Source organism: Sus scrofa, chromosome 14, assembly GCF_000003025.6.
Source record: "Sus scrofa isolate TJ Tabasco breed Duroc chromosome 14, Sscrofa11.1, whole genome shotgun sequence".
Classification (NCBI taxonomy): Eukaryota; Metazoa; Chordata; class Mammalia; order Artiodactyla; family Suidae; genus Sus; species Sus scrofa.
The window spans coordinates 33,361,907-33,388,154 of record NC_010456.5 but is presented as its reverse complement, the minus strand read 5'-3'; the positions used below and the strand labels follow the sequence as shown (position 1 = coordinate 33,388,154).

The following is a 26,248-nucleotide window of genomic DNA, read 5'->3' as shown; positions in this document are numbered from 1 at the left end:
TTCCCTACATCCTCTTCCAACTAAAGTCTTCCTTATCCTTAAAAGCCCAACATCAATGCCGCACTCTCCTGATTCTTCCTGGATTTCAGCCCCACCACCTCCAGAACCCATTTGCCCTCTGAGTTCCTATAGTATGTTTTATGGTGGTTTATTTTATTCCCATCAGTGTCCCTTTTCTAGACCTTCACCTGAAACCCCAGATCCTAGCTCAATGTCCACCCAAAGCAAGTGGATAAAAAAGTTTGTTGGTTTTTTGAATAAAGTAGCCTCCCTCTTTGGGTCAAGGTCATTCCTCTGGCTGGGAGAGGACCATCAGCAGACTAGTCCATTATGAAATGCCCATTCCTGTAACCATAACATTAAATCGTGCTAATAATCATAAGTACAGCAGTAACTCATAACAAGGGTCTACTGCCTGCTTTGTGCACGTCTTTTTGTCAAAATTTCAAAAGGTTCCTATGAGACAGATACTATTATTAACTCCATTTCAGAGATTAGGAATGAGGCTTAGAGATGCTCACAGGATTCACATGCATAGTGCAAAAGCACCCCCAAGTCCCACACTGAATGACACCCACATTCATGGACCATGCCATTCTGCAGAAACAAACTCCTGGGATACTCAGCTCATGCAGACAAAAGGAAGCACAAACCAGGAATGGAAAGGAGGTGCTGAAGCAGGAAGAGAGGAAGGACATGTTGTAGAAATGGCCTCAGTGCCAGCTCCACATTGTAATCACCAGATGCTTTCCAGACCCGTTACATAAGACTCTCTGGGGGTGCTACCTAGACACAGTATGTTCTTAAGCTCCCCTGGATAATTGCCATGTGAAGCCAAGGTTGAGGGCTCCTGTGCTAGGGCTGCCTTTAGGAACCCAAAATGCCATGTTGCTGGCTAAAGAGGAAATAGAATCCACAGCAGATAATCCCTTTCTTGTGCACCATTTCCCAAATTCAGTGTTAGCTGAAAGAAATATGAATGTGTACATCTTAAAGACCATGGTCCTGTCAGTAGAATCATACCATATGTGACCTTTCTGCATCTGGCTTCTTCACTTACCATAATGTTTTTTATATTCATCCCAACAGAAAGCAGATTGGTGGTTGCCAGGGACTGAGGAACTGGTAGTGGACAGTTACTGTTTACCGGATATGGGGTCTTCTTTGGGGATGATGAAAAAAATCTTTTTCAGGGCCACACCCATGGCATACGGAAGTTCCAGGCTAGGGGTCAAATCAGAGCTACAGCTGTCAGCCTATACCATAGCCACAGCAATTCGGATCCAAGCTGCATCTGCAACTCACACCACAGCTCATGGCAATGCTGGATCCTTAACCCACTGAGCAAGGCCAGGGATTGAACCTGCATCCTTATGGATACTAGTCATATTTGTTTCTGCTGAGCCACGATGGGAACTCCTCCCGAAAATATTTAGGCGATGGTTGTACAGCTATTGATCAATTCAAATGCCATTGAGTTGCACTCTTTAAAACAGGTAATTTTACATTATGTAAATGTCAACTTAATGGAAAAAGGGGAGTTCTGATCTGTGAGGTCCTGAAGAGGGGGACGGGGCTGGACACTAATGGTTGGAGATCTTAAATTTCAAGGTTCCGGGTGACTGTTGGGACCCTGAGTGTGAGGCCATTAGGGGCTGGTGTATTTCTAGTCACTCTTCCCCTCAAAGAGTGGCCCTTGGGAATCCCAGCTTATTATAATAAGGGTCTCCTTTTGATTCCTTATTTGTGCAGACCCTAGGCTATGGTTTCTGTCCCCTTTGCTCTGTGAAGCTGTTGGAAGGAAAGTTAACCTTTGCTACATTGGCAGATGTCCTTAGGACCAAAGCAGCATCTAGGCTGGCTCAACTCTCTGGTTTCCAGCCTCTCTCCCATCTTGGCCAAGAAGATCTCACTTTGTTGTCAGCTCTTTACCACTCTTCAATTCATATTTTTTGTTTATTTTTGTTTATTTTTATCCCAAGGGTTGATCTAAATAAGCCATCCTACCATTTGTGCATTCATTTATTAACTCATTCATTCTGAGGTGAGAGAAAATATAATTTACAGTCCCCTTCCCAGGCCTCCTAAGGAGAAGCCTTTTTTTTTTTTTTTTTTTTTTTTTGGTGAACAAAGTGTATTCAAGTGAGATGCAGATACAGAGGAACAGCAGAATGGCTTCCCTGATGGACTGAGGGAGATGTTCGGAACATGGGCCGAAAGTATGAGTGGAAGGGGCCCTTTGGGGGAGAGAAGAGAGAAAGCGAAGCCATCACTGGAAGAGAACTAAAATATCTAATGAGGGGTTTTATGAGATTTTTCTTCATGGTGTGAGATGTAAATCCATTCTCAGTTTGTCCACAAGAATGTCAGAACATATTCACAGCCCCTTAGTGCATGATGGTTTTGGACCTTTATCTTGGCTTTAAAGTTCAGTTTAGGGGTGAGAAAGGGAGACTACCCTGTCCCAGGCCCACTCTCATTGTACAGCCAACCACTTATATATTGAAGACTGACAAGCCTTCTGATGGCACAAGGATGTGAAAAGGATTCCGGGACAGTCCCTGACACACGTGGTACCACAATGCGGCACCCTCAGGGTCCACACTCACGTGCTCTGCAATGTGCCTGTAAAGGGATAAGACTCGTCCTCTGTGTTTTTTCTTTCCTCTTTCACCATGATCACACTCACACTTCTGACACCAAATGTGTAGGGTTTTTTACCCTCATACCAAGTGAATCTCTTTGATACCAGCAGAGGTCCTACCACCCTCTTCAGGTCTGACACTTTTTACCTGGAATTAGCAGAAGATCCCACAGGTTAAGGGTTCAGCCCCACTAGAGTACCCCCATATCAGATGCCAATCACAAGTTCTGAGTTGTTCCATGCTTCTGATCAACCAGCTATAAATCAAGGTGTGGTAATTTCCTAGAATGGCTCACAGAACTCAGGGAGACACTGACTCACATTTTTCTGTTTATTACTTAACAAAAAGGCACAGATGTACACCCAGGTGAAGACGTACATAGAGAAAGATCTGGAAGGGACCTAAGCCCAGGAGCTTCTGTTCCTGTGGAGTTGGGGAGGGCCATCCTCCCTTTATTTGGATGTGGTCTCCATACCCCATACTGTGGGGATTTTTATGGAGGCTTCACCACATAGGCAAGATCTACCATTAACTCAACCTCCAGCCCCTCTCCCCTTCCCAGAGGACTTGAAGTGGGCTGAGAGTTCCAATTTTCTAATTAGCCTGGTCTTTCTGGTGACTACCCCCCATCCTGAAGCTACCTAGGAGCCCACCCAGAGTTGCCTAATTAGGAAAAAATACACCGCTATCACCCAAGAAGTTCTAAGGGATTTAGGATCTCTGTGTCACAACCCAGGGTCTAGGGCCAAATGTTAAAAAATAAGTGATCCTTCTAGTGCTCTTATCACTTAGGAGATTCCAGAGGCTTTAGGAGGTCTGTGCTAGGAACTGGGGGCAAAGACCAAGGTATATATTTTCCAATTTTTTCACAGTATCTACCCCCTCAAGTTTAGGGGTGCAAAGGGAATCTGGAAAGAATCCCTAGAAGTGAGACTTTTGAGCAGAATCTTTAATGCTGAATGGAAGTTCATTGGATGACAAAAAAAAAAAAAAAAAAAAGAGGTATGGTTAGACTCGTTGCCTATCAGCCCACCAGAAATCTTGCAGCCAGTGTGTCTGTTTAGAAAGGCCAGGGCTGGAGTTCCCACTGTGGCACAGTAAGTTAAGAGCCCAACTGCAGTGGCTTAGGTCGCTGCAGAGGAGGGGGTTCGATTCCCAACCTGGCACAGTGGGTTAAAGCATCTAGGTCACAGCTGTGACTTTGATTCAATCCCTGGCCCAGGAACATCTATATGCCGTGGGTATGACCATTAAAAAAAAAGAGAGAGTGAGGGAGGAAGGGACAAAGGAAGGAGGATGTTGATGGTGCTGTCTTTTGCCAAAAGCAGAAATTTGATTTTCAGAGTGAAAAAAAACAGTAAAGCAGGCAAATCATGATCTGAGCCACCTCCATCCAACCACTCAAGGGACAGCCACTGAAGTGTCCTCATGGGACCTTGAAGGGCCACGTGATACAGAGAAAGGCACTCAGTGAGTCCAGGGGTTCTTACCCTTTCTGTGAAGGTCCTGAGAGCTCAGCACAAATTTTGCCTTCTATAAGCCCAATGGCACTCTTAGAATCTGGCACTCCTAGTGACATTGGTCAGCTTGGCAGGCTGTCCTTAGAATAAAGAGCAGGAAGGAACTCACAGCTCTTTTTTGCAGGAGCTATCCTCAAACTAACAGGCGAACTAACAGGCACTGAGGGAAGGTGGTATCTGTTAAGGATCCTCCTGTGACTGTTTACATAGTTCAGTTGTAAGGTTTCCCTTGTTTGCATGGAATTTTTAATCCATGGTCACTGAACACAATTCTTCCCTCTCCGACCCATGTGTCAGTGTGCAGGACATGGTTTATTTAAAGTTTAATAAGTTTAAATATGCATGAGATCATGCCTCCCATAGACAATAGTCTGGTTATGTCTTATCTGGTGGAGTCTATGAACTGTGCAAAGCCAGTTATTAAAATAAAACTGGAGGCCGTTATTGCAACAAATCCTTCAAATGCAGGTGGAGAGGCAGGGGTTGTAAAATTGCACTGGGAGATTATCCACACCACACGGCTGGAATTTGAGTCCTGACCTCCCTCAATAGCTGTTTGACTTTGGGCAAGTCACTGTACCTCTCTGAACCTACTCTCTCTTCACTCTTAGGAATGGTCCCAAACTTCCAAATTTGTTATGAGAGTTAAATGAGATAGTACTTAGAGCCTGGCATGTAACACGTGCTCAATCATTGCTAGCTAGCTATTATTATGCAGTGAAAGGAATTTGATCTTTCTGGGTCTCAATTACCTAAAACCCTCAGGTGTTTGGCTAAAAAATCTTAATCTCCAGGCAGGCTAGAAGTCTTCTCACTTCTAAGAGCTATGTTCTATAAATATAATTCCAATTGCAGGTGTATCAAAAATATAAGTGTTCGCTTATAACTACTTTTTTAACACAGTTTTTGATCTTATACATCATAGAAGCAAAAGGGATTATTTCCCCCACTTTGGATCTAAGACCATAGGATAAGTTCTTTTAGACCAGAGTTTGAAGTCTGACAAACCTTGTAGGGAAAAAAGAAAATCAAGCATGTCCCCAAATATTCTTGCCTGCAAGCAATCTTTCCCACTGTGTTCACTGACCTCAATTCTCAGCTGCAATTTCAGCTGAAAAGGGTGGGGAAAAAATGGGTAGAAGTTGTCTTATTATTGCATTCAAGCAGAGACATAAAACAAGAGATTAAAGAGTGTAAAAGCTGGGTTAATTTGCATGTATTCTAAACCCCAGGGGTGGAGGGTTGGGGGTGGGGATATGGTTGAGCCAGGAAGACTGGGTGTGCCAACATGTTGGCTTGCGGTCTTCTCAGCTCTAGGGCTGAATAAAGACCCCAGGGAAATGGAAATCAGGGGGCCTATATTGGGGTTCTGTTTTTAGTTAACTCTGTGACCCCAGGATTGTCTTCGGGTTCCCAGAAGGAAAGTAAATCCCTCCTGGCTTCTCCCACTTTACCTCTTCTGCCTGCCTCCTCCTCCTTTCCTCATGCTAAGCCAGAGTGAGCTTTCCAAACATAAATTGCTCCCGTACAGCACAGGAAACTATAGCCAGTCACTTATGATAGAACATGAGAGAAGATAATATGAGAAAAAGAATGTACATATATGTATAACTGGGTCAATAGGCTCTACAGCAGGAATTGACAGAACATTGTAAATCAACTATAATAAAAAAATTTTTTTTGTAAAAATAAAATCCTTAGCGGCCACTGTAGAGACAGAAGTCTGAGTAGGGGCTGCAAGGCTCTGGCCGGACTAGCCCTTGGCTTCCCCTCCAGCCACACGCTCCCATTTGTCCTCCACCACAGGGCCTCCCCCTGCTCCCTTCACCTGCTTAATTCCCATTCAACCTTCAGATCTCAGCTCAATATTTACTTTTGTTCCAGTTCCTGTTGCTATGAGCAACCACTCCAAAAGCTATTAACTCAAGACAACCAACATTTACTTCCCTTACAAATCTGCAGTTTGAGCAGGGTTCAGGGGGGGAAGGACTGTTGCCAACACCACGTAAGGCAGCTCAAAGTGTCCCTTTCCCTTTCCGAGTGGGCTCATCCCCGTGGGTGGCAACCCAGGGCTAGCTGGCTGCTCTGAGCTCAGCCGGGGCTGAGACCCAGCAGTCTCCCTTCTCCTCCCTATGAGTCTCCCCACAGGCTGCCAGCTCCCTCCCAGGATGGCAGGGGCTGGGCACTGAAAGTGAGCATCCCAAGACAGGGGAAGGAAAAGCTGCCTGTCCCTGGAGCCTGGGCCCGGAAATTGGGATCCTACCACTTGTGACAATTCTGTTGGCCAGCCCAGCAGCTCACAAAGCCAAGATTCCAGGGAAAAGGGGCTATAGAGCCGCCTTCCCTCTAGAAGAAACTTAGGACACATGTTTCTAAATTGATACAGTCCCACCAGGAAGTATTCCTTGGCTCTGTTCCAGCCAAATTCTCTATTTGGGGCTGTCACCACACACTCTGCCACTCAGCCTGATCACAGCTGTGTGTGTGTGTAAAGCCCGCCTCCCCCACGAGACTCTGAGCTTGCGAGGGGAGGGGCTGGATCTGTCTCCTTCATTGCTGCATCCACAGGACCCCGATCAGAGATGTTCAATCAAAATGGGTAGAAATGAATGAGTCCGGGAACTCGTCAAAGATTCAATCAATATGAGAGTACTCAGGCTCAGAAACTAAAAGACTTTAAAGGAACACGCAGGTAGCAGAAACACATGAGGCGGGCTGGGAGGAAGAGGCCAGGGGTTCTGGGGCCTGGGGTACTCGAGAGGCACATACACCTCGTGCAAAGTGAGCAGCTGTCTTGATCTTGGGCCCCACCTGGCTCTTGCCCAGGGTGGTGAGAACTTTCAAGTCTTCAAGCACCAAATCTTTTCCACCTTTATGTGACATATCCCAGTTTTAAAATATAGACAGTCAGTTCCATTATGCACACACAGTAGGCTTGTCAAAACGTGTCTGTGGTAGTTCCCATTGTGGCTCAGCAGGTTAAGGACTGGACGTAATCTCCATGAGGATGCGGGTTTGATCCGTGGCCTCGCTCAGTGGGTTAAGGATCTGGCGTTGCCACAAGCTATGGCATAGGTTGCAGATGTGGCATGGATCTGGCATTGCTGTGGCTGTCCTTTAGGCTGGCAGGCATGGCCGTTTAAAAAAAAAAAAAAAAAAGGAAAAGAAAAAAAATGTCTGTGGGCTAGATTTGGTCTTGGGCAAAAAAAAGTATACCCTATGACTCAGGCATGCCAAAAAAGAAAAAAACAAAACTAATTGAAATGACTTGCTCCATGATGGTGGTGGGGAAAAACCTAACTAAGGTATTAGTATTTTTCACTTTGAAACAGTCTTTTTGGGATAAATGTCCAGTGGTTTCAAAGATGAACTGCCTGTTTGGGCAGTTTCTCTCCTCTCTAAGCACCCCCACTCCTCCCCTTTCTCCAGTGGTTTTGGCTTCTGTGGAAGCTTCTGCTTTTCCTGTGGGGCAGGTGACAGGCTTGGAGGGAGGTATACCTGGTCATGGCTGATCTTTGGGGCACATTTATGCCATTTCTGAAGTTCACGATCCCTACATCTCACAGCTGATTCAACCAACCAGTGAGTCAGCAGTCTGTAGAGTTGACAGAAGCCCCCTTTTAAGGAAAGGATGGAAAACCAGAGCTTCTCATGCCAGGCACTTCCTTCCCTGTGTCCAACCCTCTATGTCCACTTCTCGCCATCCCTGTGGCTCGGGGCCCCAGCAGAAGTCACCACCTTCCATCAGGCTGAAATTGTTGTGATACTGATCTCCTCCATCCCCACCAGTGGCCACTCTCAAACAGCAGCCAGAGGGATCCTTTGTCAATGCATGTCACACCATCTTGTCTTTCAGTTCAAAATCCTTTCCTTCAGAGAAAAGGCCAGTGTACCCCACACTGGTCTGCAAGCCCCCTGCTTTCTCTCCACCCTTTCCTCCCTCCCTCCTCACTCCCTCCAGCCACACATCTCTCCTTGCATCTCTAACACACAGTCCCACCTCAGGACATTTGCACCTGTCACTTCCTCTGTTCAAAATGTTCTTCCCCCAGACATCTGGATGGCTCACTCCCCAACACTGCAGATTTTTATCAAATGTCACCCTCTTAGTGGTGCTTTCCCCAGTCGCTCTATTTAAAATTGCAACCCCCAGCTCTCCCAGCCCTTCCGTTTTTTCCTCTTCATAGCATGTTATCACTATCTAGTGGGGAGGGGGGTCACCAAACTCCAACCTGTGAGCCAGATCCAGACCCCAGGGTGTTTTTATAAATAAAGTTTTATTGGAACCCTGCCACTTACTTATTGATTTTTATTTGTTTCTATTTTTCATTTTAGGGCCGCACCCGTGGCATATAGAGATTCCCAGGCTAGGAGCTGAATCGGAGCTGCAGCCACAGCCACAGCAACGCAGGATCTGAGCCACATCTGCGACCTACACCACAGCTCATGGCAATGCTGTATCCTTGACCCACTGAGTGAGGCCAGATATCAAGCCCACAAGCTTATGGTTCCTAGTCGGATTTGTTTCCACTGCACCACGATGGGAACTCCTACTTATTGTCTACATCCCCTCAATGGCTGTTTTCATACTACTTAGTAGTCATGACAGACCAAAAGTCCCAAGTCATAAATATCTGTCTAGTTCTTCCAAAAACTGATCTGACCCTTAGTCTAGTACATTAGTGTCCCACACAGCTGCCTGATTTATCTTACTCTCTTTGCTCCTCCCCGAGAATATATGTTCTGTGAGAGAAGGGGGTTTTTACACGCTCTGTTCACTGGCTGCTTCTAGAACCTTCCTCTCTCCAGCTTGACCTACTGGCTGGCCCACGGTAGGTTCCCAGCGATATTTGGCAAATAAGCCCTCGCGAGAAAAGGAGGCATTTAAATCTACTCTCCATCATTCACTTTGCTTCTCTCGTTCTGCTTCTCCTTCAGCACATACGGGGAGGAGAAGACCAAGAAGGTAGGGGCTGGTGTCATCCTCCGCCCCTTCACCCCTGTGCATAGCTGCATCATTGCACCCTTGCTGCCTGAGGCTCACATGTAAGTAGACGCTCACCCTTGGCTCACCAGCCTCCCCAGCTTATCATTTGAAGCCAAGGTAAAATGACTCAACCAGCTAAGGCATCAGGAACTGTTGAGTTCTTCCCTTGTCCTCTTGAAAGGAACAGGGAAGGGAGTTCCTGTGTTGGCTCAGTGTTACTGAACCTGACTAGTATCCATGAGGTTTCGGGTTAGATCCCTAGCTTCTCAGTGGGTTAAGGATCTGGCATTGCTGTGACTGTGGTGTAGCTCTGATTCGACCCCTAGCCTGGGAATTTCCATATGCTGCTAGTGTGGCCTTGAAGAAAAGAAAAAAGAAAAAGAAAAATGAAAGGGAGAGGGAGGCTGGAACCTGGCCACGCAATTTGGCGAATAAAAATAAGAGAAAGCTGCTGCGGTGGTTTAGAGCTAAGTGGCAATTCAGCTGGGACTGTCATTCCATTCCTCGCCAAGTCGGATGCTCTAATGTCAAATAGTTTGCAAAGCCTGATAAAATCTGTCTGCTGCGCGTGCTTAGCGAATGTCTCAGCCAGGGATGGGAGATATGTTTTCCCTAAGACTTAAGGGGCTGTTTCCTGGAGAAGCCCCTGCCGCCTTCTTAGCTGACCCCAGGCGAACTTATCATTGCATGGTATAACAAGGGCTCATCAACCCTCCAAAGAATATTCTGGCTTTCCAAAACCTCAACATCTTGTTCCCCTCCTATCTATGCTGAGAATTCCAAGCCCAGTTTTTTTCTGTCTCACTAGTTAGCACTTTTCAATAGGAAGATTTTAGGCACAGATATAGAAATGGACTCTAGGGCAGTATTTCTCAACCTCGGCACTATCGACACGTGGGGACAAGTTGTTCTTTCATGCAAAGGACTGTCCAGGGAAATTTAGGATGTTTAGCAGTATTTGTGGCCTCTACCCACTAATGCTAGTGGCACCCCTTCCCAGTTGTGACAACCCAGAATGTCTCCAGACAGTGCCAGTTGCCCTCTGCGGGCAAAATCACACCCACACCCCAGCCCTCCTGTATTAAGAACCACAGCTTTAGATTGATGAACATGGTACAGACTTCTCTGTCTGCTCGTTTGTCAGATATTTATTAGGTCCCCCAATGATACACATAATGATGGCACTAATGACATCTCTACGGGCACTCTCTCATTCAGTCCTCTCAGTAGCACTCTTGTGTAGTTGTATTATTATCCTGTCCTTGCAGATGAGAAAATAGAAGCTCAGAGAAGGGTACTGGTCTGCACAAGGTCACAGAACTCAGCAGGTCACTTCACTGGGGTTTTAAGCCAAAACGCATCTGACTTCAGAGCCTGACCTCTCATCACCACACACTACACAGAAGGTTTTTACCTTTGAGGAGCTCATGATATATTTGGACAGCCAAGTCTCAGCTCATATACTTGAAGAGTAGAATGATGCAAGACTGAAATCATAAGATAAGATGGCAGACAAGAGAAGATCATTAATAAGAGCACTTAGTTCATGGGTGGAAGAGGCCACCATCACCCACATCATTATTGTCATCATCACCACCACTGTCATCACTATCAGCAGCAGCAGCAACACCCACATCATCATCATCATCACCAGCATCATCACCACCATCATCACCATCATCATCAATCACCATCATCGTCATCATCACCAACATCATCATCACCAGAACCATCATCATCACTATCACCACCATGACCTCGCATTTGGACACATTCCTGTTCCATTCTAATATTGCAGGTTTTGATAAGCCCCCCTCCCCACTTTCCTCCTATCTCCCTTTGATTGACATTATCATAGACTTATTTGTTCAGGGACTTTCCAACTGGCAGTCTCTACCTGATGTTCTTAAAACATCTTGCAAATATAGGTTTTGCACTTTCTCATAATGTCCCTTGGAAACACTTGCACTTCTTCCTGGCTGTCCCATGGATAAGCCCTCTGAAACCCAGTGGTGTAAATCAGTGGCTCTTAGGCTTTTGCTTGCATCTGAATTATCTGGGGCTCTGGGTGCAGGTAGGGGTTGACAAAATACATAAAAGCCTGGGAAAATGAATATTCCTAGGCCCATTCCCAGTTCTTTTGGTCTGAGCAAACAGGTTTAAACCAACTGTGAAAGTGACTGGAGATTTCTTGCTCTTCTTCCTTCAGTGCCAGATAGGTAAACTGAAGCCCAGAGAGAGGGCAGAACCTGTTGAAATTCTCACAACAGGAATTCTAACCTCCTGACTCTTTTTTTTTTTTTTTCTCTTTTGGCCACCCTGCAGCATACAGAATTCCTGGGCTAGGGATAAGATCCGAGCCATAGTTTCGACCTTAGCTGCAACTGTGGCAACTCCGGATCCTTATCCCACTGTGCCAGGCTAGGAATTGAACTTGCGTCCCAGGGCTTCCAAGACACTGCCAATCCCATTGCACCACGGCAGAAACTCCAATCTCCTGGCTCCTCCTGACTCTTAAATCAGACCTTTGCATTCAGTTTGTTAAATGATGATGATGGTGATTATCATAGTGGTGGTTTTTTATTATTTGTTATGCCCTAAACCAGGGATCAGCAACCTTTTTCTTAAAGGGACAGACAGTAAATATTGTAGGCTTTGCACACCAGATGGTCTGACTTGCAAATACAGTCATCCCTAGGTATCTGCAGGGGATTGGTTCTTGCAGCTACCATAATCTGCAGTGCTCAAGTCTTTTATGAGTATAAAATGGAGTAGTACGCTCAGCCCTCCATATTCACAGATGCAAAGTGTCAACTGTACTTTGTCATTGCAGCATGAAAGCTACAATGAATAGATGTAACTGTGTTCCAATAAAGTTTTATTTGCAAACACAAGCACATAGTCCTGCCCTAGACTGAAGTCTCCCCTTTCTTCTCCTTGGCCCTTAAATGGCTCTGGTTGCATTTGATAACAGTATCAGGAATCCATTGCTGTGTGATGGACCTCCTCAAAATGGAGTGGCTTAAAACAGCAACCCAGCAACCATTTATTATTGTTCACAAGTCTGCAAGTCAGCTGGATGGTTCTGCTGGTCCAGATCAGTTCATTGGGTCCTGGCTGGGCATGTGCATGTGTGTGGTAAGCTGGAGGCTGGCCCATCTAGGGTGGCCTCATGCCCAGGTCTGTTGGTTGGGTGGTTGCTGCTAGGGTGACAGGAGTGACCGTCGCCCTTATCGTGCAGCAGGCTAGCTGGGCTTGCTCCACGGCTGTCGGGAAGGGTTCCAAGGACAAAAGCACAGCACTCAAAGCCTCTTAAGGCTTAGGCTCAGACTGGACCCAGTGAGCTTTCCACCACATTCAGTTGGCCAAAGCAAGACATCAGACCTGCTCAGATACAAGGACTCGACCTCCTGATGGGAGAGATGAAAAATCACATGGTCAGGTGTGTGGCTGCAGGAAGGGGTGAAGAATCCAGGCCATTTTATCATCATTCTACCAAAGGGCATTGGGGCAGAGCCATCCCAGTCAGTTCCCAAACCCTCAGTCTTCACATCAGCCTGGTCAGTCCCTTCCATCCCAATGCGACCGATCCCAAAACTGGCTGAAAATTCTGAATTAGCTGCACAGGGACCAGTTCAAATGTGCCAAGGAAGATTTGACCTTTACCTTTTTTTAAAAAAGAGGGGGATGCAGTCTGTAGGAATGTGAACAGCCTCACCTTTCCTCTTGGAGGTGACCAGGCTGACCTTCACATCCTTTCTTGAGTGATTGTGCAGCAAAGTGGTGCCTGCAGCCATCGTCCAGGTTTGCCCTTGGCAGTCAGCCTGGGCTGCTTGGAACAGCCTGTACACATTTTCCAATTTCTCTTAGTAAAAGGAAGAAACGTGTTCTTCTCAGGGATGTTTAAACCCACTTGTATTCTGGTCGGTGTGGCAGTTTCAATAGAGCAGGCTCTTCAGGTGCGCTAACCTCTAGGTGCTACCCGGATTCCCGAGCACAGGGATTTTAGAAGCAAGCTTTGTGCACCCTAGTCAGTATTTTGATCTGTTATGCCCTGCATTTAAGAAAGTGAATGCTTTCTCTTTTAATTTGATAAAAATCCAAGATATTATGCTTGGACCTAACATACAGTTTTATATGAGAAAGGACGAATTTCTATCAAGCATGTTTCCAGGGACCCTCTCTCACTCTTTCAGTGTGTTTCATTGCACATTAGGTGAGAGATCATTGGATTTGAGGTATTTTAAAAAATTTTTTCAGTAAGACCTTATTTTTTGGAGCAGTTTTAGGGTCGGAGCAAAATTGAGTGTCAGGTATAAAGAGTCCCCATTTTTACTTCCACCTCTGCACAGCCTCCCTCATGATCAGCATCCCCCACCGCAGTGAACATTTGTTACAACTGATGAACCTACAATGATATGTCATAATCACCCAAAGTCCCTAGTTGATGTGAGCGTTCTCTCTCAGTGGAGTGCATTCTGTGGGTTTGGACCAATGTATAAGGGCATGTATTCACCATTGTAGGATAATACAGAATATGTTCACTGCCCTAAAAATCCTCTGTGTGCTGCCAGTTCATCCCTCTCTGCATCCCCTAGCTCCGGCAACCACTGATCCTTTTACTTTTTCCATAGTTTTGTCCTTTCCAGAACTTCATAGATATGGAATCATACAGTATGTAGCCTTTTCAGTTTGGCTTCTTTCACTTAGGTTTTTGAGGTTTCTTCTTGGGTTTTCATGATTTGGTAGCTCATTTCTTTCTATTTATTCGTTTTATTAAAGTATCATTGATTTACAATGTTGTGCCAATTTCTGCTGTACAACAAAGTGACCCAGCCATACATGCATTCTTTTTCTCATATTATCTTCCATCCAGCATGTTCTATCCTAAGAGACTGGACACAGTCCCCTGTGCTGTACAGGAGGACCTCATTGCTTATCCATCCCAAATGTAAGAGTTTGCATCTACTAGCCCCAAACTCCCCATCCATCCCACTCCCTCCCCCAACCCCCTTGGCAGCGACAAGTCTGTCCTCTATGTCTGTAGTCTGTTTCTGACTTGTAGATGGATTCATTTATGCCTTATTTTAGTTCATTTCCTTTTAAAGCTGAATAATAGTTGATTGTCTGGATGGACCATGTATTCCAAGTTTTGGCAATGTGAACAAAGCTGCTATGAACATCTGTGTGCAGGTTTGGTAAGGCACCTCTTACAAACAGAGAGAGAGGTCCAGACCCATTGGCAGAAACCCTATTCTGGTGAAAAGGGAGAGCAGGCTCTACTCTATAACAAGAGCCATCAATATGCACATCAATAAAGAGACATCAATAAAGCACAGATTCAGGAACCAGACTGTCTGGGCTCAGATTCCAGCTCCCTTTTTTTAACCTTGGACAAGATAAATGACTTCAATTTCTTCTTCTGAAAAATGAGGATACCGATAGTACCATCCTTACCTTGTGTTTTGGTTTTTGTTATTTCCTTTTTTGGCTGCCCCATGGTATATGGAGTTCCCGGGCCAGGGACCAGATCTGAGCCACAGTCGCGACCTTTGCCACAGCTATGACAACACTGGATCCTTAACCCACTATGCTGGGCCAGTGATCGAACCTGCATCCCACCGCTCTAGAAATGCCACCGATCCTGTTGTGCCACAGCAGGAACCCCTCACATTGTTGTTGTAAGAGTGACATTAATTAATGGATATAGGGCACAGAGTAAGTGCTCTATAAGTTTACTGTTATTATTTTGTTGTTGCTGCCACTACTCTTTGTTATCTCTCTGGTTCTACATACGAGAATTGTGCCCGAGTTATCAGCTCTGGAAAATGTCACACCCAAACCGATGTATTCTTCCACTGAATAACCAGAAATATATTGAGCCTACTCTGTGCCTGACACAGGGTCGCTGTGGTCAAGACTCTGTAGGTGGCAGGCTTGTGGGCTGGAGGGACAAGTAAACGGGTAGTTACAAGGGAGCGGGTAGACAAAATGTAGAGACAGGAGCTCTGTTGTGGCTCAGCAGGTTAAGAACTCAACTAGTGTCCATGAGGATGTGAGTTTAATCCCTGGCCTTTCTCAGAGGGTTTAGGATCCAGCATTGCTGTGAACTGTGGTGTAGATCACAAATGTGGCTTGGATCTGGGGTTACTGTGGCTGTGGTGTAGGCCAGTAGCTGCAGCTCTGATTTGACCCCTAGCCTGGGAACTTCCATATGCTGCCTGTGCAGCCTTAAAGGGCGGGGGGGGGGGGGCGAAAACAAAAAACCCAAACAAACTGAAAAAACAAAATGTAGGAGCAAAGGAACACATTGTAAGGATGGAGATACTTTAGAACCTCCTCAGAGAGTACCTAGGACCAGCCTAGAGAAATCAAGGAAGGCTTCCTGCTGGAGGTGATATCTGAGCTCAGTCTCAATCACTGAGAGGCAGAGGAAGAGGAGGAAAGGGAATATGTACCACTTACACTCTAATGATTACTCCCATTAAACAGATGAGAAAACTGAGTCCCAAGGAAATGAAATAATTTGGCCAAGACCACATAGCCAGTAAAAGGCAAAGCTGGGATTTTTAACCGAGTGCAAAGAGAGTACAGTGAACCTGAGCCACTGAGCAAAACTTCACCAGGCTGCAGATGGCAGCAAGGGGTGAGAGAGGAGACCGAAGGCTGGAAAAGCGGGCAGGAGACCTGTATGTGATGGTATTGGTTTGCCAGGGCCGCCACAACAAAACACTATAGACTGTGTGCCCTACACAATAGGAACTTTAGAGTTCCCATTGTGGCTCAGTGGAAATGAATCTGACTAGCATCCATGAGGATGCAGGTTTGATCCCTGGCCTCACTCAGTGGTTTAAGGATCCGGCATTGCCATGAGCTGTGGTGTAGGTCGCAGATGCGGCTCAGATCCCACGTTGCTGTGGCTGTGTGTAGGTTGCAGCTACAGGTCCATTCGACCCATAGCCTGGGAATCTCCATATGCCATGTGTGCGGCCCCAAAAAATGATTTAAAAAAAAAAAATCAGGAACTTATTCTCACAGCTCTTGAGGCTGAAAGTTCAAGGTCAACGTGTGCACACATTGGTTTCTTCTGAGACCTCTCTCCTTGGCCTTCAGAGGGCTGCCTTTCTGCTGTGTTCTCACACGATCTGTCCCCCGTGAGCATGCGCCCTGATGTCTGTCTGTGTCACACCTCCTCTTCTTGTAAGAACACCAGTCAGGCTATGATTAGGACCCACCCTAGTGGCCTCATTTTAACCCCATCACCTCTTTAAAGGTCCCCAGTACAGTCACATCCTGAGGTGCTGGAGCTTAGGGCCTTGGCACCTCAATCTTAAGGGATATAACTTAGTCCATAACAGATGGTGTAGGGAGTTTGAAGATTTTAAGCAAGGGAAGGGTAGGGCCAGGTATGTGTCTGTTCTTATCACCTGCAGAAATGATTCTGATGCTCACACGCCCCTTGTCCCCCTGTGACAAAGCAGACTCCCACCTCACCAATTAAGTCCCTTACCCACCCCATCCCGGCCAGACACACCCCAAAGCCCAGGCCTGCGGGGCTTCTGAGTTATAAACAGAAGAGGGAGGGGTTCCCTTGTGGCACAGCAGGTTAAGGATCCGGCATTGTAACTTAGCAGCCTGGGTCGCTGCAGTGGCATGGGTTTGATCCCTGCCCCGGGAAGTTCCACATGCCGCAGGCACTGCCAGAAAAAAATAAATAAACAGAAGAGGGGGCATCCCCCTGTGTCTTTCACAACTTCCTGGAGTCAGAGTGAGGGTGTAGGGAGGCTTCTGCATAGGGCTGGGCACATGGCACTGCTACTGCTACTACAGGTGCCCTGAGCTGTCAAAATGCACTTACCCATGGGGACCAAGATAGTGTAAAGGGGGAAGAGAGAGACAGCCCTGGGAGGGCTGTGGGCTCACGGGTCTTTAAAGTCGAAAGCGAGGGATGACTCAACTGTGGCTGGACCACCTGTCCACCCTTGCCTACTGCTGTGCCCTGCTGAACCGTTGGCACTAGCTATAGTCCACACAGATCACTACAAAAGGCTCTTCCATCCTGACCCCATAGGCCACTAGCATCACGTCTTCTAGGAAGCCTGCCCCTTCTCTTTAACTACAAGTCCCCTCCCTCCTGTAGCTCTTTATTCTGGCATATTTTCAAAATTGCTTTGGGTAGAGTTATTCTCTACTCAATAGGTCCAAGAGGGCAGACATTGTTTATTAAATAGTTTCCTTATTCAGTCAACAAACATGTCCAGTGCCCTAGGCATCATGCACTGGGATACATCAGTAACTAAGACAGACAGGTTCCAACCACTTTAAAACTTTCCAGTGAGCAGGAAATAAAACAGCTTGCACTGTACAGGTATGAGCATAAATAAAGCAAAATTAAATAATGAAAAAAAAGTAGTGAAGGATGAGTAGATACTTAGAAAATAATTTGTGGAAGGAAAAAAGGAAGGAAGGGGGAGTTCCTATCGTGGCGCAGTGGTTAACGAATCCAACTAGGAACCATGAGGTTGCAGGCTCGATCCCTGCCCTCGCTCAGCGGGTTAAGGATCCAGCATTGCCATGAGCTGTGGTGTAGGTTGCAGACACGGCTTAGATCCTGCATTGCTGTGGCTGTGGCATAGGCCTGAGGCTACAGCTCCAATTGGACCCCTAGCCTGGGAACCTCCATATGCTACAGGAGCAGCCCTAGAAAAGGCAAAAAAAAAAAAAAAAAAAAAAGGAGGGAAGGGGCTCCAGAAAGGAAAAGGAAAGGAGTTGCTGACTCTGGTTTTCCTAAGTCCTAGTGGACACGTTCACCCCAGGACATGGGAGTGGGGTGTGGGGGCAGTTCCCCTGCAAGCTGAGTGACAGGGACGCCTCTCAATGGATTCTCGGGATCACCCTGGACCAGCTCCACTGTGGGACCCCAGGACTTGGACTCCACCTTCTGAGCGGGTGCCTTCCTGGAAGATGGAGGGTGGGTTCCTGCCTGGCCCTATGGACTCAGGCCCAGGAGCCCTGGGGAGTGTTGATCAAGCCAGGAGCAGTTCAGAGAAGAGCAATTACATAGGTTCCTAATGGAGGCATTGGCCCATTAGGGAAGAGGAGAAACCAAGCAGGGAGGGGTGGCTAGGTGGGACTCCCCCTGTTTCCAGGAAGAAGGCAGGCAGCAGGTTAACCCTTTCCTGACCTTGCTCTCAGGGTTGCCACTGCCTCTGGCTCCATCAGCACCTCAGACATTCAGAGTTCAGAACCCTAAAACACAGACTGGGATTCAAATGCTCACTGATACTAATGTGACCTCAGGCAGCTGATGTTACCCCCTTTAGTCCCTCGCCTGCAAAGGGGGTGAATAAAAGTACCCTCCTTATAGGTACCTAGGATATTTAGGCTCCACCTAGGTCACCAACAAGCTGTATGACCTGGAGCAAACTGATTGTCCCTCTCAGAGCCTCAGTTTCCTCCTCTCTAAATTTCAGGAGCTCCCGTTGTGGCTCAGCAGGTTTAGAACTGGACATAGTGTCCATGAGGATGCAAGTTCAATCCCTGGCCTTGCTCAGTGGGTTAACGATCCAGCATTGCCACAAGCTGCCCAAAGTCGCAGATGCATCTCGGGTCCAATGTGGCTGTGGTGTAGGCCTGCAGCTGCGGCTCTGATTCGACCTCTAGCCTGGGAACCTCAATATGCTGCAGGTGCATCCCTAAAAAGAATAAATTGAGGTAAAATATAGATGGTCCATATCCAGCAGGGTTTGGGGAGAATTAAATAACATGTGTCAAGTTTCCTACTCAAGGCCTGGCTCATTGTAATACAAAATGCACCGCAGAATCAGAACACATAGGCAAGACCTATTTTTAAACAGTGTTATAGTTAAATTTTTTTTTTTTTGTCTTTTTGCCCTTTCCATGGCCGCTTCTGTGGCATATGGAGGTTCCCAGGCTAGGGGTCCAATTGGAGCTGTAGCCTCAGGCCTATGCCACAGCCACAGCAATGCAGGATCCAAGCCGCGTCTGCAACCTACACCACAGCTCACAGCAACGCCAGATCCTCAAGCCACTGAGCAAGGCCAGGGATCAAACCCTCAACCTCATGGTTCCTAGTCAGATTCAGTAACCACTGTGCCACGACGGGAACTCCTATAGTTACATTTTTAAATAATATGTCCAGTGTGGTTCTCTCCAGTTGCACTTGGGGGCAAAGGATTTATAAATGTAAAGCAGTGTGTCCAGCTGTTAATCAGAGTTGGGGGAGGGAGGAATTACAATAAATACATTGGTTTTCCTGTGTTTCCAGACTGTTTGGACACTGCTAGTGTATTTATTTATTTATTATTATTATTGTATTTTTAGGGCCACACCTGCAGCATATGGAGGTTCCCAGGCTAGGGGTCCAATTGGAGCTGTAGCCACCAGCCTTCACCACAGCCACACCAACTCCAGATCCCAGCTGCATCTGCAACCTATGCAACAGCTCACAGCAATGCCAGATCTGTATTTATTGTATTTTTATTGGATGAATAATCAGACACCTGTAGGATGTTCATTTCCTTCCATCCTTTCATTTGCCTGAGTCAAGATCTCTACCTGTGGGACCCTCTCTACTGTCCCCTCCCACCATACATGCAAATCCCCAGAACTGGCAAAGGATCCTCTCCCATCAGATCATAGCTCTGCCACCTATGGACACAGTGACCTGGCACAAGTTTCTCACCTCTGAGCCTCAGATCCCTCAGCTATAAAATGGGGCCAGTAAATACCTCAGGAGCCCATTGAGAAGGTTTAATGAGCTGGTGCAGGGGAAACCCTGCTGCGTGCCAGGAGCCTGGCTAGCACCAGCTGGGAGCCAACACACCTCCTATCCCTGCTGCCACTATTGTGAAGAATGTTGCTCTAATGGGACCTCCCTCTGTCTTCACAGTGAGCCCATCTTCCGCCAGCTCTGTGCCCTCCACTGGCTCCTGGAGGCCCTGACTATCGACCACACCCACCACACCATGAAGCCTGTGATCACCTGCTGGAATCCAAAGTAGGTCTCAGCCCTTCTACCTGCCGTGTTACTAGCAACAGACTGGGCAGTGGGGAGGAAGCTCCTACAAGTTTTCCCCTTCCTACTGAGTGTTTTTTGGTGGGTACTTTGCTTTAGGAGTTCTACTGTGTGGGATCCAGACAGGGATGAGCTGGGGCCACGTCACACAGGTCACGAGGCTGTGAGAGCCCATGTGTGCATCCCCTCCCAGCATCTCTTCACCTGCAGTGATGTCACAGGGAAGGCTTGAAATCAGTCAGCCATGGTGGAAGTATTTATACCATAGGAATTGGCCAGCTAGACCACCGGAGACAGCTAGATCTCTCTCCAGCTGTCTTTTTGGACCATGTCTCCCAAGGCTATTCTTCATTTACTCTTCTCCCTTTTCCTCCTCTCCCTCTCCCTTTTACCCCTTCCATTCTCCGTGTTTTGGTTTTCCCCTTTCTCTCAAGGTTTTGTTGTGTCTTTTTTTAAAAAATATATATATTGGATTAAAAAAGTAATAATAATATATATTGGTGACTGTTTCTCCACTTGGACCCAGGGGACTAATACTGTGCTCAGATCCCAGGAACAGCTGAGTTTACTCAGGCAGAAGCTCGAGAACCTGTTGCTAGGCCAAGAAGAGTATTCAATGTGTCCCCACCAGAGGGAAGAGTTCATCAAAAGCTCTGAGGTCACTGTTGCAGGAACTGCTTTGCACATAGAAGGCAGAACAAGGACCAGGCAGGCATGCAGAGGCAGTGTTTCTTTAAGGAGAGTCATGCTGTCTTCAAGAATGGGATAAAAGAAAAAAAAAACCACCAACTTTTTTTCTGTTAAAATCCAAGACTGAGTTGAATAAAGTAGTTCCCCTTCCCCCACCCCCTCTCCAAAACATTGCCTTGGCTCCCAGGTGAATTCAATCTTCTCTCAGTTCCAAAATCTTGCATCTTAATTAACCCCTTCCACACCTCCAGGGCATTTCATTTACTACGCTGTCTCCCCAAACCCTTCCTCCCCCCATCCCACCCCACTTTGATTCATCTCTAGCACCAGAGCCAGGATAAGCTAACCTCACATGCACCAGAAACATAAGCTATGCATCTGTTGATAGACCAGTGACTCCAATTGATTCTGTGTTTTTGGTTAGAATGAATTTTAAACTGCAGTTTCCCTTGCAGTGGTTTATAACCTTTATTTTTGCAAGCAGCAGAAATCCTTCTTTAATAATAGAAATGCCAGTAATGCAAAAAAAAAAAAAAAAAAAAAAAGGAGCTTCTGCATGAAGCAGGAGGTCAGGAAGACCTGGGAGAACAGCTCCCTTCTACCCCCCACCACCTCCACGGCACCCCTGTTAACTCCCCAGGTATCTTTGTGGCTGACAGAATTTGTCTGACAACCACAGACTTAAAACATTTCCCACACATTATTGTTCTTCAAAACAAAACTGCTCAAGTAAGAAATGAATACTGTTTATTCCTATTAAAAATTCGCAAAAAATTCAGACACATATAAAGTATGAAACCTGTATCTACACCTCTATCCCAAATCCATTCCCCTCCCTAGAAGGAATCCTTTTAGAGGTCTTGGTGTGTCCTTCCTCCTTCCAGACCATTCTCATGTCTTAGATAGATAGATATAAATACAGATACATAAATACAGATAGACCCCCCTTTTCTATAGAAATGGGGTTATACTCTTCATATTGTACTGTATATGACTTTCTCTTTTTTAGTGTCTTATGGACATATTTCCATAATGGTTGTAGGGGAGCAAAATTTGCCATCCCAGAATATCTCTTAGGCACGTGGATTACTTGGAGCTAAAAACAATAAAGTCCTGAAAGATTCAGGAAGAAACTTTGACCCTCCCCATAACTGCCTAAAAGAATGTAGACAGAGGGCCTGTTCCCGGAATAGAGCTGTCACCAGAAATATCTACAAAGAATATGAGCTAAATGTTGGGGGTGGGAGGAGCTCAGCAGAGCCTAGAAATCAGAGTCCACTCTGTGTTCCAGTGTCTCTCTCTGACCCAGTTTGGTAAACCTTTGTTTTACCAAACATGTGCTTTTCCATCTCATATGAATTGCCTTCCTCCCCTTTGAAGTCCTACAACATCCTCTTTTGTCTGTAGCTGAGACCAAAAAAAAAGTGAGAGCTTTGGCCATTTGGGCGAGTTACGCAGTTTTCCTGGGTCTCTGCCATGAATACCTGTTATTAAACTTTTGTTTGAATTTCTCCTATTAATCTAGCACTTCTCAGACCCGCCAGAAAAAACCTAGAAGGGTAGGGGAAAATTTCTTCCTCCCTGATATGGTACATACAGATTTGCTACATTATTTTGACAGTTTCCATATTCTTTGAGTACTTGAGTATCCTATGATCTGGACAGACCGTAATTTAGATAACCATTTCTCTACTGATGAGCACTAAGGTTGTTACCCAGTTGTTGCCCTTTCAACTAGTACTGCATGGAACAGCCTTGCACATACATTTTGTGCCCAGTTGAAAATATTTCTCTCAGCTGGATTCTGAGAAATAGAATTTATGGGTCAATGAAACATCTAATTTTTTTTTTAACAGTTGATACCTAGGTACTAAGAAAAAGGCCCCTGAACCAGTGGATCTCTAAAGCATTCCATCTCCCTGAGTGAGCTTCAGCAGCACTATCTCACCTGTGACATATGGGCACCCATATTCTCCCAAACTAAGGAAAGAACACAATACAGAATTTTGATTGAGAAGACAAAAAGGACCACCTTTATTTTATTGATTGGTTTTAGAAATGTGCCCATCATGTGACCTAAAATTGTTTTCCGATGTTAAAAAAAGGAGGGAGGGGACAGTGGTCACACTGAGAGTAGTGGAGGTTCTACTCTGACTTCTTAGGGCAGAATCCCATCAGGGATCCGAGGCTGTTCAGTTCTGTAAGAGAAAAACCTGAACCAGAACCTCCGCAAGACCTCAAGGAAAAATACGGTCCAGAAATGATTCCCACAGTAAGTCAGAGTACTTGCTAGGTTTTGTTTTTTCTGGTGAACCCTTTGTTCCTGATGGTGATTTTAGTTTGGGGTCAGTGGTATGCTGCTAAATGTTGAATAACCAATTCTCCAGTGGGGTAGGGGAACATGATCTGTAGCTATGCCAATTTCCCTGATGTAAATACTCCCACTGTGGCTGATTGCAGCCTTACCAACATGATGTCATTAACTTGGAGTTGGAAAGAAATGCATAAATGTAGTTCTTATGATCCAGGATGAGCCAGCAATTGTTTGGGATAAGGACGGGGGAGTATTAGGTTACCTAGAAAGTGCTAGGATTTTTTTTTTTTTCAGTTAGAAAGAAAAGAGAAAACTGTCTTCTCTTTAATACTTAATCCCTATTTATGATGTTTCACACTTGTGCCATAATGTGAACTTATCTTCAAACACATTTTTTAATGCCCAGAGGGAGTACAAGGATTAAGGTCAAGGACTTTGACATCAGAAGGACCTGGATGAGTACAGATACTGCCATTTAATAGCTGTGTGACCTTGGGCAAAGTCACTAAACCTCTCTGGGTCTCTGTTTCCTCATCTGTCAAATGGGTTCCTGCCTCAGAAAAGTTACTGTAAAGATAAAGCAAGATAAAATACATAGAACATTTAGCCTAATGTCTGAGAATACAGTGAGTACTCACTACATGATATCTATTCAAGATCAGAAATCCTTATTTTAGGAGTTCCCATTGTGGCTTGGTGGGTTAAGAACCTGACATAGTGTCTGTGAGGATGCAGGTTAGATTCCCAGCCTCACTCATTGGGTTAAGGATCCAGCATTGCCATAAGCTGCAGTGTAGGTAGCAGATGCGGCTCAGATCTGCTGTGGCGTTGCTGTGAGCCGTAGTGTAAGTCACAGATGTGGCTCAGATCCCACGTTGCTATGGCTGTGGTATAGGCCAGCAGCTGCAGCTCCAGTCCGGTCCTTAACCCAGGAACTTCCATTTGCCACAAGTGCAGCTATAAAAAGTAAAAACGGAAAAGAAATTCCTATTTTAAAGAGCAGTTAGTTCTGTGATTGTCAATGCCCCTGAGACTTATGGCTAGGGAAGAAATAAACCTCTGAGCAGAATTTTACCAACAGGTGAGCTCCATGTTCAGTGGGTAAATGGACAAACATACAAAGAGACAGGGGGAAAAAAACTACACAAGGTCAACCTGGAATCTGGTTACAAAGATAACAACCCCCAGAGGAAAATACCAAATCTTCAGTTTTCCTGACTGTGCTTTTTGAGTTTCCAACATCAAGCAGTAAGCATCTTCTGTTTGGGGTTTTTTGTTTGTTTGTTTTTTGTCTTTTTTATTTTAGGGCTGCTCCTGTTCCTGCAGCATATGAATGTTCCTAGGCTAGGGATTGAATTGAAGCCACTGGCCTACACCACAGTTCACAGCAATGCCGGATCCTTAACCCACTGAGCAAGGCAGGAATCGAACCTGCATCCATGTGGATGCTAGTCAAATTCGTTTCCACTGAGCCATGATGGGAACTCCAGCATTGACTGTTATTAAAGTATGCAAAGCAAATCCCGAGTCCTGACACCCCCCATAATGAAAACACTCATCCTTCAAGACTTGTAGATCCCAGAGATTTTATTGCTCTTAGGCAGAATGGCAGCAGTAGATCCAATCCTGAGTTCCTTATGGATTTCATAGCAAGAAAGTGGGGTGATTCAGTCCTTTAAAGTGGGCTTTCTATGGGCAGCAGAACTTCACTAATTGGCAGCTGGCATGCTGCAAACATAAAATGATCTTTGTTCATTGCAGAAAGATCCCACATTTGGATGGATTGTGGATGGTTGGGTAAATGGACAGATGACAGATTTTAGGATGACATTCTGAGTTGCATCTGAGTCTCTGCTTTATTTAGGAAAAAAATGAAAGAAAGACCTTCCCAATTTCATCATGTGGCAATTGAAACACATTATCATTTCTCAGCATCCTCATTAATTCTGCTGCTTGCAGGAGAGTTTATTTCAATTGACAAGATGATCAGGTCCACAACAGAGCAGAAACTGAGCCTTCAATAATGAATGTGCTAATTATCCTTCTCTAGGAGATGTGAGCCTCTGTTTAGGCAAAGTAAGACTTGTTTGATATATCAAGGCCCACAGATTTTTATTCAAACCTTTGGGACCAGCTGCGTTTCAGATTCTGATATTTTTTTCTTCTCTGGCCTTTTAGAAGGGAAATATGGAGCATATACCATATAGAACACCACATACCTGGAGGGGACTGGGGCTGCACCCTTTCATCCAACGTATTTCTTTTTTCCTTTTTCTTCTCTTTTTCCTTTTTATGGCTTCACGTACAGCATGTGGAAGTTGCTGGGCTAGGGGTCAAATTGGAGCTGCAACTTCTGGCCTTCACAGCCACAGCAATGCCAGATCTGAGCCACATCTGTGACCTAGACCACAGCTCATGGCAAAGCCAGATAGATCCTTAACCCACTGAGCAAGGCCAGGGATCAAACCCACATCCTCAAAGACACAGTGTCAGGTCTTTAACCCATTGAGCCACAATGGGAACTTGCAAGGTATTTCTGCAGAAGAAAATGCATGAGTATTCACACTAAGTGGATACTCAAAGTAGATAAAGCCTCCTATCAGTAGCCTCCCATGAGTTCAGCTCACACTTTGCTGCCAAATAAGTTATTAAAATTTTTTTTTGTGGGCGTTCCCGTCGTGGCTCAATGGTTAATGAATCCAACTAGGAAACCATGAGGTTGCAGGTTCGATTCCTGGCCTTGCTCAGTGGGTTAAGGATACGGCGTTCCCGTGAGCTATGGTGCAGTTTGCAGACGCGGCTCGGATCCTGCGTTGCTGTGGCTCTGGTGTAAGCCAGTGGCTACAGCTCCAATTAGACCCCTAGCCTGGGAACTTGTATAAGCCACAGGAGCAACCCCTAGAAAAGGCAAAAAGACAAAAAAAAAAAAATTGTCTTTAAGACCCCTTGGATTTTGGAATTGGATAATCGAACTTCTGTTGGTATTGTTCTTATCAGAGACTCACTTTCCAGGGACTGACTAGAAACAAGGGGACCTTTACAAAGAAGCAGACA

General features: G+C 45.7%; 1 protein-coding gene across 1 annotated transcript in view; it reads left to right on the top strand.

Annotated features, from left to right (window-relative positions):
* CCDC60 (coiled-coil domain containing 60) overlaps positions 1-26,248 on the top strand; it is a 188,471-nt gene that overhangs the window by 126,612 nt on the left and 35,611 nt on the right. Inside the window, exons 4-5 of the mRNA XM_021073556.1 lie at positions 9,104-9,211; positions 20,065-20,172. Of these exons, the coding sequence (XP_020929215.1) occupies positions 9,104-9,211; positions 20,065-20,172 (216 nt within the window). The remainder of the gene's footprint in view (positions 1-9,103; positions 9,212-20,064; positions 20,173-26,248) is intronic.